The 14,594-nt window shown below is 37.3% G+C and overlaps 1 protein-coding gene across 7 annotated transcripts in view; it reads right to left on the bottom strand.

Annotated features, from left to right (window-relative positions):
• Window positions 1-14,594, bottom strand: part of TBC1D1 (TBC1 domain family member 1) — a 113,491-nt gene that overhangs the window by 24,918 nt on the left and 73,979 nt on the right. For 5 of the 7 annotated variants that reach the window (XM_032998959.2, XM_042807660.1, XM_042807661.1 and 2 more), the window contains 3 exons: window positions 13,553-13,672; window positions 12,242-12,381; window positions 1,384-1,569 (listed from right to left, as the gene is read on the bottom strand). In XM_032998959.2, the coding sequence (XP_032854850.1) occupies window positions 1,384-1,569; window positions 12,242-12,381; window positions 13,553-13,672 (446 nt within the window). The remainder of the gene's footprint in view (window positions 1-1,383; window positions 1,570-12,241; window positions 12,382-13,552; window positions 13,673-14,594) is intronic. The other 2 variants (XM_042807663.1, XM_042807662.1) reach the window with 1 other exon arrangement.

Genomic DNA, 14,594 nt, shown 5'->3' on the forward strand with positions numbered 1-14,594 from the left:
ACTTGAATATAAGACAATTAAAAAAAAAAAAAAACAAACAATTGGGAGCATAAATATACAAAGCAGAGAAAATCTATTTCTAAATGCAAGGTGCCATAAAAATTTCAAGTTACAGAACAACTTCACAGAAGCTCAACTATGACAGCACTGCTCTAAGCTGAAGGGACCGCTCTTGGTACCTCTTTCTCCAGATGGTCTTGGCCCCTTAGCCAAGGGCATTGCATATTTGGTGTCCATTGCCATATTTTATTTTATCGGATTAGCAAGTACATTTGCTGGGAACATGCCTGTCACCTGTGGGGTTCTTAGGAAAACTGGGTATCAATTGTTCTTCAGATATCAAGGTTGAAATAGGAGAGGTATACTACCGGGAGTAAATAGCCCACAGGTGGGCTAAGTGTTTTGGGAGGCCATATCCAAAGTCTGAGAGGTGTTTTGTCCTTCCAGCCAGGAGTCTTAGCCCAAGTTTAAAGAAGGATTTAATGTTTGGTATATTGACCTTTCCACATAGCTGGGCTCTTTCACTACACAGTTATTCCTGGAAGACAATCCTTTCTCAAGTTTAAAGGCAAAGAAAAATTGTCATTTTCATGCCGGGTATCTCACCCCTTGAGGATCCAGTGCCTACTCCCTTCCTGAACATCCAAAATCAGCCAGATAAACATTTCTGTCTTCATCATTCATATCTTCAAAGGAGCAGCTCTCAAGGGCAATCACTTGTAATTCTGTATGTAACTGCTACAATATAATGTGTATTCTTAATCAGCTGCATTTTGTGTGTAAAAATTGATACCACAACAGATTTGTTGCAGCGATGCATTCAGCCACAGAAAAATTTTAGTTAAGAACTGCAAATTCCAGGTTCTCAAGCTCCTTCACATCACCATTCTGACTGATCTAAATCATTACTACTCCATACAAATCTTGCTTGCACAGTGTGTGTACACAGGCAGGCACCCATAGAAGTCCACAACCAGCTCCTTAAGAACTTCAAGACTGGCTAAACAGAACGTTGCAATGACCAATACTTAGACAATGACCCATGGATGTGAATGTAGAAAAGAATTCAGTTCATGATAATGACTGTGCTGAATGGCTTGTCAGAGCTTCTAGATTCCAGACGAAAAATTCCCAGCCATGATATAAAACTAAGAGTACCAATTAAGATCAAGTAATCAAATAATAAGGTGAAGTGATAAAAAAACCCCAAAGTGTAAATTGTAACCTACACTAGTGAGAGCTGTGGGAGGTGCTGCTCGACTGATTTACCTGTATATTCCTAAAATGTTTTGTTAAGTCTTGATCCAATCCACTGCCAAGGCCACAGAACAACCCAAAAAGTGAAATTTATTGCAGTAGGATGTAATCAAGAACTTCACCAACCTTGTAACTTCTGGTTTTCTTTCTCCATTCTGAGAAGCAGTATCTGCTGAATAATAGCTTTCTTCCACAACTCGCGAAGCTCACGGGGTGTCCGTTTCCTTTCTTCTTTCACTGGCCCAAACGGGCCATCTTCACACACTGGTTCCAATGGGGATCTTGGTGGAAGTTCGCCCAATTCAGAGTAATCTTTAAAAGAGAGAAGCTGTTGTGAACCATTGAAATTTCACAAATAGGTGAATGAAGGGACACATTTTCAAAGGCTGCATATATATATACATACATACACATACACATGCATATATAGCAGGTAGCAATACCAAACAAGGTTTCCCAAATGACAGTTTCAAGCACATTTACAAGCTGCTTCTGAGTAAGAATCACACGGGCTAAAGCCTGGAACATTTTTTTTTTCTATTAACCTGATAAAAATATTGTACCATACACCAAGACCATGTTTTGCTAATTACAGCTTTACAAGGCGAGAGCTAAAAAGGAAAAGGCAAGCTTGAGAAATTGCAAAAATACAACCTACAGCTGAAACGTGGCATGATTCAAATAGCAGATCAAATCAAATAAAGCACCCACATAATTTGAAGATTAATCTCTAAACTGTGTTTAACAAAGAAAACACACACTCATAGCTGCACAAACACACCACCACCTAAGGCCATACAATGGGATGATTACCAGTTCTTAAAGTAAACATGCAGAAGGGGAGACAGGCACCTAAGACATGTTTGCTCTCATTTCTAATTTTTAACCATGTCATAACTTTCTGCACTTTTTCTTTTGGCTTCAGCTGGTCTACCACAAAATGTGTATTTTTGTCAAGCATGGAAGGTAATTCTAAGAACATTGAAAGCACTAAAAAAGAAAGTGAACAGTAAATAAATCTCAGGCAAACTGAAAATTCTTTTCTTTTTAAAGAAAGGGTAAACAACAATGTTTTTAATCAAGTTCTCAACATAAGAAGCCTAAGTTCTTATCCTTTGTTTTCTTAATGCCTGCTGCAGTATCACTTAATTTTATTACTTTACACAGCTTCTCTGAAGGTGTAATTGCCTGTGATTATAACCTGTATCTAGAAGAAAAATTACTCAATTAACCACCTTTAAGATGAATGGTCAAACCCACCCATCTCTTCCAGCCAAATTGAAAGCCATCACAACAGCACTTCCCTTTTGGCCAAACAGAATGGCTGTGAAATGTCTCCCTGAGGACAAGCTGACCATTTATGCATGCAAACCATTCCTTAGACTCTCCAGCCAAGGACAAGTACATCTATGCATGCTATTTCAAACAGCTCCTGGAGAAGGGATACTCCTGAAACAATTATTCTGCATGGTAGCTCAGTGGTCTATTTCTTTATCATTGCCTAGCATAGCGATAAAGATTTGGAATTAAATACACACAAATTATCTCATCTCTACAAACTAACAAAATATGAAGGCTTTCACCCTTTCAGAATCTGCTCAGAAAGCTACCATATATTGACTCACACGGTTCATATGTAGCTATTCTTTTCTTGTTTGTTGAAAGGCGTTCGCACAACTAAGCTCAGATGACTAAATGAGAAAACATTCACAGCTGTTGGCTTCTGCTTTTCTAAGTTTTGCCACTGTCAATCTTTTCCTCTTAAAGAGTCAGAGACAAATAGGGTGGGTCCAAAACCACCTGTTTCCTTATACAACAGTAAATTGTTTGTTACCACACTTAAATTCAAGGGCCAAAATACACATATAAAAATAAATGCAACATTTTCAGCTAGCAGAACAAATTAAACCTTTACAGACTTGCACCCTGGATATAAGTGCATCTACAGCTTTTCAGAGAACAATGAACTTCACAGGAACGTGAATTAGGCAAAGGACAAATATTTGACACTTTAATGGCCATCACCATTTGTTGCAAAGAGAAGTAGGAAACACTGACAGAAGCATTCAAAAATACAGCTGGTTATGAAAAATATCAACACAGTGACAGAAATTATATTATATCCCTTAGAAGAAACTGGGAAATGTTCATTTATTTTTTTTCTTTATAGGTAAATTGAAAGACTTCTCTGGGCAAAGACTGGCAATTGTAAAAGAGGTTTAGGTAAATGTCATTAAGTAGAGAAGGAACACACTCTGATAATCCTTAATTTGTGTTGACAATTAAAGGAAAAATATTTTCATTTGATTGTTGATTTAGAAGCATAAACTACACTGTCAACAATGTTCTGTACATATAGTAGCTTTCATGATGATTTTTCTTAGTGCATATTAGCATTATAAAGGAAATTCTCTTAAGGATAATGCTGGTAGAACTGCCTTAATTTGCCTGAATAAAATAATTAACAAAAAAACATCTTGAAGGAAAGTTTTTCATTTTCTCTAAGGCTGCATTACATGCAAAAAGTAATATCACCATAAGAAAGAGAAATTAACGAAAATGGTCACCAAACATTAATGCAAAAGGTAAAAACAATCCAGATAGGTACACCCTTATCCACTGCATGCAATCTGTAGTCTATTAATTTCTTAATACATTCTTATAGCATCCAATATAGAATGCATGTACATCTTGGGGGAAACAGATCTCTTCTCACCCTACACATCCTCTCAGTGGTTTATGGATCTCCTTTACAGTCAGATATGTATTCTGGTTTTATGCACCTATATATGCATGTATGTGTTAGAAAATATCAGACTATCCACATAGACCACTTATGGTTACCCACTTGCAAAAAAAAAAAAAAACAGGCTGCCAAAACATATGCAAGGAAATGTATTAAACACACTGCATTCCTAAAGCAAGAACAAACATATCCAAGACCTAAAATCTTCCTGTTTTTAACATGCACATTCTACTTTCTCAGTGCAAATTTTGTGGATTGGTCTTCAAGTGCTGACTTAACAAAACATCACTTTTTAAATTATAGGAGATGTTACTCACTTCTTGTCCTCCAGTGATCAAACTTACTGTGGCAACACTTGAACCACTGCAAAGCATTCGTTACTCAAGTACATGGTCCTGCTTCCATTTAGGCTGAAAATTTCTTGTCTATTACTGACTAACCTGATAAGATCAGTATTCACTAAAAGAAATTTATCTCACAATTGTTAAGGCTATAAAAGAAAACAGAAAGGATACAAAATTCTATAGGCTGACCCCTACCTCTAATTCTTCTGTGAAAGAGTCCTAGGCTTGATTTTGCCTTCCAAATGGCAGCTCCTTTTCTATCTTTTCTTTCTTTCTTCTTATCACTTGTGGACATTTTACAGGAAGTCTAAAGTTTACTCTGATATAATGCAACACATTCACAACCTGCTTTCCCTCCCATGTCCATGCTGGCAAGTAACAGGATGTATAGAAACCAAAATGAACCTGTTTGACTGCTCAGGTGGCCTGTAAGTTTGCAGAGTTTGGTTGCATCAGGTGTTTGGGTGGTAAAGGAGGGGGAAGGAGATGGAATGTGCAGGTAATCCTTCAAGGCAAAGTAAAAAAACAGACATTTGGTAAGTCTGCACTAACCCATGCCCATGAATTTACAACACGGTGATTTACAGACAAGCCATCCGGCTTCCACATCCAGAACAGACAGGAGTAAAAATACTGTAACAAGAAAGTGCATATTTCTGCTTTATGCACAAATGTCCTGGAGGATAGCAGAGAAAAATAAATAGTAGAGCAATTCAACTGAACATAACTGGGAGCTCACATTCCACCAAAGCAATCTGCTTTGTGTTAAAATCCAAGCAAGGTGCAGCCTTCAAAACTTTTATAAAATTTCTAAGTGCACTTAAGCAGGATCCGAACACTTCAGCACACACTGAAAGACTGTTTGATCTGTACTCCTTTCAAATATGTTGCTCCCCTCCTTGTAGCTGCCATATAAAATTCTACCTTCATACATGCTAGTTCTACAGGCCTACCATATTTCTACTCTTTCGGGTTCAGGATAGGGCAAGTTGACTCGTTATTATTATATTTTCTCAACACACAGGTTATTTTCAATTTGAAGTTCAGACTTGGACTACCCTTCAGAATTACTTTTCTGCACAATACACTTCTACAAGTCTGTGGGTCCAAACTAAGTATTCCTCGAGAGTGTACTTCACTGGGAAAGCCACCAGTTTTCCTGGGCTTGTGAGAACTTGTGCAAAGTAAAGAAATGCAGATGAAACTGCTCATGAAGCAGATGGAAATATTGCACAAATGTACTAGTGCATCCATACAATACTGCAGGAGTACCACTGTGATGCTCCCACTGCTTATACTACCCAAGAAAAGACAAGGCCAATAGTAACAATGGACTAAGATGGAATGTGTACAGCAGATCCATTAATTTGTACCCAACTCCTTGGCTTTGTGTGGAAGTGCTTAAATTCTAAAATGCAGAGTATCCCTACACTCCAAAAGGATCAACAAATGCATTACACAAAACTCTCATATGCAAAGATGACACACAAAACAAAGTGTAAAACATTATGAAGAAAGTATCACAGTATATTGCTACCAGGGACCACACTGAAGAATTTTGTAAATGAAAAGCTGGTGAATGACTGCAGTATTAATTAAAACAGGCTATTTGACTGGTATTGATACAGACAGGAAATTTCATTATCTCCAGAAGAAGCTACAATGAATATAGAGCATTTGCTGGGACCCATGGGAGGACATTCATGTATTTCAACAGTGAGTTATTGAAATGTTGATTTAAACATTATTTTTTAGGAAATGTCATTTGTAATTGACTAGGAAAAAAATTAATTGATTGATAGTTTCTTATTCAATCAATCTCAGTATTAAACAATGAAAAAAAGGAAACCCACTAAGAGAAACCACACACACAAAGTAAAAAATAATAAGTGACAAACCCACCTAAAAGACTAAATTTCAAAAAAATCCTTTCAGAAACACTTAGTCTAACCAACCTCAAATACCAAAAACAAGATAACAAGATTACTCTTTGACTAGAAACTGCAACATTTCACACAGAAAAGAAGGGCTTTTTTTATTTTTATAGGAAGCTAACAGGGAGGAGGCTCAGTTATAATGCATTACCACCATCCTCACTGTATTTGTTTACACATGGCTCTAAGTGCAGTGTTTACCAGTCACATCTGCTCTCCAGGGTTAAGAAGTCAGGCAAGATATGGTGAGAATGTGTACAGAAGAATTCCACTAAGCATTTTATTTACTGCATTATTTTTCTTTGTTGCGTTTTAAACATTACAAAATTCAGCTTAGCAAACAAATGAGAATCTTCACAGTCATGTAAGATTAAATTGCCCAAAAGAAAGGACATTCACAGCTTCCTTAGTTCTTTTCAGATATTCCATTCAGGTAGCGCAACACCTTCTTTCATACATGATACAAAATTAAAGAGGAACTGCAAACTTCTATAACCAAGGATATAATATTCCAATTATTTTACACAGAGGTCTGGAATATTTGACTTCATAACCAAATGTGGTAACATGACCAGGAGCCTTCACTTACCAGAAAGCTTCAGATATGGAATCACAAGAAGCAACAAGTTCTTCTAGTCTGACATACAACTTAAGGCAATAGCTGAATGAGGAATTCTTGAAAAGTTGTGTATTTCAATACAATTGATTAAAATCCACTCTTTTAAAGCCAAGAGCTTCTTAAAAAGTAATCATTATCTCCAAATTCACCCATTTACTAATATTATCAACCCCTGAGAAACAAATGCCTTGATACTTCAATGGGCACAGAAACTATCACACATTATATGTAGTTCTTACTGCTTATAGTCAAGCTTTTATGCTACAAATCAAGATTATGAGCATATATTAACTCCGAGAGGGACAGAAATAGTAATCAGTTCTATCCAACTGGCTTTATTACAGCATTTACAAAACTAGTCATTAGTTAATTAATAATCATTTTATTGCTAAAAAAGTATCATTAAAAAAGTATTGGAGGACACATTATAAATAAGTTACACCACATAAACATTCTAAGTATAGGATGCTAAAGCAAGAGTTTACAGTATTTGTACTACTACTACAAAATTATTTAAAATGTATTTTTGCTTAAATAATGGAAGAGATAAAACCCTCACCACAGAGCACAAACACATAGGTAGGTGCTAACTACAACTGGTTTTAATAATAACAGTTCTTCAAATCCAAACTTTTCTTCGGCACTTAGGATTTAAGTTTGCTGCCTCTGTCTGCCAGAGACTGGAAGCCAATACATTTTAATGAACAAATCAAGTTTTTTTTTCCTGTACAGCGATACTTGTACTTTCTAAAAGAGTTTTGTTCTGCAAGTCAAGTTGTAAAATACTATGTAGTTGCTCCGTCTAAAGTTCCTTTTTTTATCTGAATCTACTTTCTGAGTACTGCTAAGCAATACCAAGAATCTCATTCCTCCTAATTGCAATTTCTTTCACTGTTCAACATGTAACTCCACCTCATGGCCCACATTCAAACAAATCACCGGTTCTCCAATCTAAAACTGACACAGCTGTTACAAAAATCTTGCTGTCTCCTGCCAACGCTCCTCCTGAAGCACTTTCCCATCATCTACTTCAGAAAGCTATTCATACCCCCTTGAAATCTAGCACCTGATTTACTCTGCTGGGAGTTTCTGATTATCTGCAAAACAGTTCTCCCACTATGACAAATTCTGAGCAGTCAGTGTGTGATAATTGTAGTGAAAATGGTCCACTGGACAGAGATTTGTAGAAGCTGGATGAACGTATGCAAATATCCTGCTGCACTGCAGTGAAAGGTGAAGTTTCATGATCACTCTGCACTGATCTGTGTGTCCTGCTCCTGAGCAGGGTAAGAGCACCCACCCTCAGCTTGCAGACATGTGTCCTTACCTGCCTCTTTGTGCCTGCTCCAGTGCTTGTGCAATACTGTGAATGGGTCCAGAAAACTAATCCAACTGAAAACAAATAACCTTTTTTGAGTGAGCCCAGACTTCTGCTGGTTTAAAATGATCACCAAGTTGTTCCCTTCACCTTTTTACCAGTGAACACAGAGAACTAGGAAGTCATAAACCATTTGCATAGCCACAGAATGTGGCTCTTATTAGAGAGACTCTACAGAACTATGAAGATCTGGCTGCATGTAGGGTGGGCAGGTATAAAGATAAAAATCAAGGAATTGAAGAAACACGTTTATTACTTAGAATGTTTAAGACAATGAGTGGGAGAGCCAGAGTGAATTTTGTGTACTAACATATAGAAAACAAGCCAAAAAAGCTTTAGAAAAAGATTAATGACAACCTTATTTCAAAAGAAATATGGTATTGTAACAGATCAAATAGTGATCCATTTTCTAAGTGACCTGTGATCCTCTTTTTCCATCTCTCCACTTTGCAGGATACAACACTCATTCCACCCCCATAAATAACAGAAAAATATCAGAGGACAAGACACTGAGCATGTCTCAAGATGGTGGTGAGAGAAACGCTGCCCTCCAGTGCTCCACACCACCCACAGCAGCACAACCATTTAATGGAAAGTGGCAAACAGCAGATGAGGTTGGTCATTTGAACTATAGCTTGCTACAATAGAACTAGCATAATTCATAATTCTAGCTAGCAGATAGAAAGCAATAAAAATCTTTACAGATCATTTCACCTATGCAGAAAACCCTTTCTAGACCTCCAGACTGGAGATCAGCCTCACCATAGATCACCTGGCTGTCCTGCCAGGCAGCAAATGGCATAATGCTTCTCTGATATGCTTCATCATAAAGTTATGTACAGAAGCTGGGGAAATAGCAGGGAAGGGGGGAAGTAGCAGGACTCACAAGCAGGAGGTGGCTGGAGGAGGGCCTGCACATGAGATATTGCTCCCATAACAAACAAAAGTAATGGATTCTGTACCCAATGCTTTCTGTTGTATCAGAGCATTTACCTTGTCTGAGCATGGCTAGACTGAATCCAGTTGTCAGTCAAGGCAGAAATCTCAACTGACAAGAAAAAATGGTTTTCTAGTCTATCTGTTTGCAATTTTTTTTCCCACTCTACTGATTTAGGACTGTTTTTCATTTTACTCCTGAACTAGTAGGAAATGAACACCCTCCTTCACGTATAATAAAACCCTCATTTTAAATAATGGTGTCTGCAAAGCAGTGTGCTCTCTGTTTGGTAATACACGATGCAACCACCAAAGCACAGCCAGCAATCATTTATCTCCAGCCAAGCTATAGGAAATTAAGTTTTAGCTCAAACTACTTATGATCATCTCCTAAAGAACTAAAGTATCCAGAAGTGCAAGACAGTGGGACTCAAAGTAGTGTCAGTGTCATGTGGGAACTCAGGACACTAGACATCTCAAGTTCAGAATCTTATAAAATTAAGCTCATAAATTTCTGCAAAAGCTACGCACAAATTGTCTGGGGTTTCTTTTTTTTTTTTTTTTTAAAAAAAAACCTCAATACTTTTAGTAAATACACCTTCATATCCTACTGTCCTAACCAGAGAGTGGCAAAGAACATGATGCATCTTGAGATTCAGCTCATCACTTGCCTATACAAATGGAATCACAAATGTCACGATCTAGATCTTTCTGTGTGTCTAAAGCTTAAAGTTGTCTCTATTCCTTTTGACATCTTACACTTGCATATTTACCGATTACAACCCAAAGAAGTTACAGCCACAGAGCAGTTTAATTTTGTTGACAGTGCCTGCCTACACATGGTCAAAGCAACACATAGTTCAAGCATAGTGGTGTATTTTATGTTTATTACAAAGTTTAGTAAAGCAGTCTATGCTAATCTTGAAAAACTTTATCATCTCTGACTCAGAGAGATCTGGGTCTCTTGGTTGGTTGACTTACTAACTTCAAAAATCCTTAGCCTTTTTTCTTACTGCTCCCCTGCAGAGTACCCTGGAGTAGTATGTGGGCTGTTTCACTTCAGTGGAGAAACTGGTCAGTCAGGTCACAGACTATAAAGGGAAACTCATGGATGTTCCCTTGTTTCCCTCTCTTCATGCTTACTTTTGCAAACATGACAAAACGTGTTATCTTTAAAACCTTCTTTGCCATCTGTCCAACTGGGCTGAAACTGATCTTTTAGTGATACATCTGCTGTTTGCATAAATTCTGTCTCCAAAGGAAATCAGTCTAAAAAAGAGTGAGAAAAACTTAAAAAAAAAAAAAAAAAAAAAGGAAGTACAGGTAACTTATCAAACCAATAAACTCCACTGCATATGCTGCTTCTCCTTGAGAGAATATGAAAGGAAGAGAAAGAAGATGATGAAAATGATAGCTGGTTACATTTACTTTTGAACTACAGAGATTACTAAATTAACTGTGGTGGTGAGTTCAATGTAAGATCATCTGTACAGCAGCTTACTTAAAGGCTACAAAGACTAGATCATGAGCGAGTATACTTTACTGACAATGTTCCAGGAGATGCATGAAAATCAAAATGGAAAAACACAATATTTTTTATAAATAATAAAAAAATCCCCTAAATCTAGAATTTTCTCCCTCTGTTCATAGACTGAATATGTACATTGGAATAAAAACAGAAAAAGAAAACAAGAGTGAAGAAAAAGGCCAGATATTTTGAATTGCTCCTCCTATTAATAGCACTTCCTGTTTTCCATTTTGGCCACACTGGTTTCTCCAACTATTCTGCTTATCCAGCTGTAGGTTGTTAAGATTGTATCTTGTGGCTATTATGTCTCAGAGGAAATGCTTGGACAGGCAATTTAGGTATTTTGTTTTCCCCCCCTATTTAATATGGGAAGGCTTTGTGGCTTTCAAAAACAAGTAAAACTATTTTCAGTCACAAAAAGATGCACCAAAACTGCAAAACCAGTAGCTTCACAGAACAGCTGAGGTTGAACAGTTCCTTCATACGCATTTCACATGTATTTTTACACAATGTGCTCTTGAGATCACTTTGTTTTGAAGTACATTAAATTTGAGAGGTATCCATGCCCATATACATCTTACCCCATCATCAGTCAAGTTATGTCACAAACAATTCATTAATGACAGAAACACTTTTGTTGCATGCTGTCTGCAGTTAATCAAGGTCTCTAAGTTGCAAGAAAAATGTCTCAATGACAGCAAGACGGTTACTTTTTACTATATTTACTATAACATACTGTTCTCATACTTTTTTATTTCTTATACAATGGGCATAGAGATCAGTCAGAAGGTAGAGCCTGCAGAGCTCTGAAACAGAAACTTTAGTGAGCCAGAGACCATTATCTACAGACATTTCTGGCCTCAGCATGTGCTGTACTCTCTGGCTCACAAAGTGAGATGCATAAAATGATGCAGCTGCATGCTCATGTGCAGTGATTTTTTTTTCTAGTCTGTGGTTCTTTAGCTTTACAAAATTTCAGGAAATAAAAATGAGAACAGTGGATAACTATGGCTCAAGTGGCAAATGGCACAAACTGGAGCAGCACAGATGAGGTCAAATTCAGCCTTGTATGAAGTACACACTATAGAACTCAACTGAGGCCATGGAAGAAATTTAATTCTTTCTGCTAGGCCCGGATTTCTCTAGTCCATAGTTCTACACTCTAGAATGGAAACATGAAATAGGTGCATCACCTTTTCTTCAGAGCAAGACTTGGTGATACATTTTTTTCCCCAAACTCATTAAAATAATACACATAACATTAATTTCTTCTCTTGTTAATTAATTTGACAAAATTGGAACTATGTTACATACAAAGCTGGAAAATAAAAACTCAGGAGCTGATGAGGTTAGCATGACTAAAAAGTAGGCGGGAAACTGCAAAGACAGTACAAACAGAGCACTAGGCAAATGTGTCCACTCAGTAGACAAAATGGTCCACACTTCACAGACTACATCCACTGACAACGTTCATGGGAGTGAATAAACACAGACGTTACCATCATATCGGCTAGGAGAATCACATGCTTTCTGAGGGGTTGCCACTCGCAGGAATATCTGTTGCCTCCACGAATGCCGCCGAGTCCTTACAGGGCTGTCCGCACCAACGGCCTGCTGGCTGTGTTTGGATTCATAGTCACTAAAATTGTGGAACATAGAATGGCTTGTGAGTAGGTTATGTGAATCTGCTAGTAACAGTGACAGAGTCTTCAGTGAATACAGTAACAGGAACCATCAATTAAGGAGCGCAGTGTGCTGTGCACATGCTGGGTCAAGCTCTTAGTGTTAGGTAAGTGAAGCTTGCTTTGTGGCAGCAGGCTCATACAAGGCTGCAAACATCACTTAGGTTCACCAAAAGGGGCTGGCAGCTCCATGCAATCTGCTTTCTCCAGTTTTAATTAATTTTCAGCTTTCTTTACAGCAGTGTATTAAAGACAATGCATTGAAGATACATACACTATAATGTATCTTTACCATTCTGATATTCAAATGCCATCCAGAGAGTCTAGCAATTAATCATAGGAGACACAAGGAACTGCTGATTACTTTTATCAGCACACATCGATAAGCTTTATAAACACAGCTAAACTCCCAACCTTTTGCGAACTGGGTAATACCCAACGCAGACTGGGAGCAAAACTTTTAACCTTTGTATTCGCAAGTCACCATCTGAAATAAGCAACAAACTTGGGAACAGTGTCCAGGAACTTTGGATGTTATTCCTTTGATGTAATCCACAAACGACATACAGAGGTTTTTATTCAGAATATCGAATGAAAAAATGAACAGCAATGCTGTTTTCCTATCAAAATCCTACTAATAACTTTTACCCGTTACATCTTTAAACTATTAATTGCTTTACTCCAGCCATTGGCTAAAAGGTTACATGAGTTGTTGTTGAAGCTGAAAGGGACAGATGAACTTCAAATAGCTTTGGCAGCAACTGGGAGGAGCATTTTACAGGCCATCCTCTCCTTCCAATCTGAGGACACTGACATTGCTTACCATGAACCATGTATATTCTCTTAACCGAAAACTGCTAATACAGTCATTTGGCAGGAATAATCACCGAAGTACATAGATGGAAGTTGCATGACCATTACAACGTCAAAATGGCTAAATTCTGAAATCTTATTGGGAGAGGAGTCTGGGGTAGCTCCACCCTTTTGACAGCAATCACATGCAGAATATGTGCAAGTGAACTGTTGCACAAATCAGGTTTCGCAAGTGTGAGAAGCATTTGAAATATTACAGACAAAGAAACCTTTGAAAATACAGTTTTACCTCCAGGCTTTAAAAGAGAACCCTACCTTGTTGTGCTCCTAAAGTCAGAGGTGTTATTTTCATCTACAGGAGCCAGAAATTTTAAGAAATTTGGCACAGAAGAGGAAGAATGAAGCTTTTTCCTTAAGGCAGTACGGTAGGAGATGCTGAGAGTGCAGTTGGAAAAAGTATAGTTTAGAACAAAGAAGTATAAATCCACAGAATAAAAATAATACATACTGCTAAATTTCAAACAAAAAGCAGCTAAATCCTGAAGGCCTGAATATCAAGGAAACCAAAGTCAAAACTGAAACTGCTAACAAAGTGTTACTTTGAAATACATATTTGTTTGGGCAAACTTAAATGTTCCAATATAAATAAATGTACTTCCAGTAAAGTTATTATTCTTTGCTATATCCCAAGATTTTTAGTGCATGTTTCAAGTAAATTCCTTTAATCTAATAAGAACAGACACCAACTTTATCATTGCACGTTTACTTAAATATCAGTTTCAATGATTGACTAAGTTTGGGGGAAAAGGTTAGGAAGAGCTGACATTGATAATCATTGTGCTGGCAAATGAAAAATAAGACTTTGATAAAAAACATTTTGTAAAGTATTAACAGGGCTTTATTCAGACAAGCTTGGCACTTTTAAGTTAAAAGCTGAGCCTTCTGATTGATCATTTAGAAGTGTGGCTCTATTTATGCAACAGACAGGAGCACGAATCAAATTTCATCAACAGTCTAATGGCCAACATAATTCTGCTCTTTCTTTTAAAATAGCAAGCCCTTAACATACTCAGAAGAAGGTTAACAGAAAGTGAGAACAACTCAGATACAAAAGGTTTCTGCATGGAATGAGAACATAGAGAATTACTTGGCTGATGACACTAGTAGCCCTTTTCTCAGAAGAGTATACAAAAACATGTGAGTATGAGAATTTAAATGTGAAAAACTACGTTTAAGAAAGAACTGCTTCTGATAAACCATAATGATATATCTGGATGGCATTTAGCGCCATCTCCTGAAGATGTGAATAATGGGATGGGGGGATACTCTGGGATAATCACTAGTACGAAGTGAAGCC

The sequence above is a fragment of the Tyto alba genome, unplaced genomic scaffold, assembly GCF_018691265.1.
Source record: "Tyto alba isolate M040663 unplaced genomic scaffold, T.alba_DEE_v4.0 Super-Scaffold_6, whole genome shotgun sequence".
Lineage (NCBI taxonomy): Eukaryota > Metazoa > Chordata > Aves > Strigiformes > Tytonidae > Tyto > Tyto alba.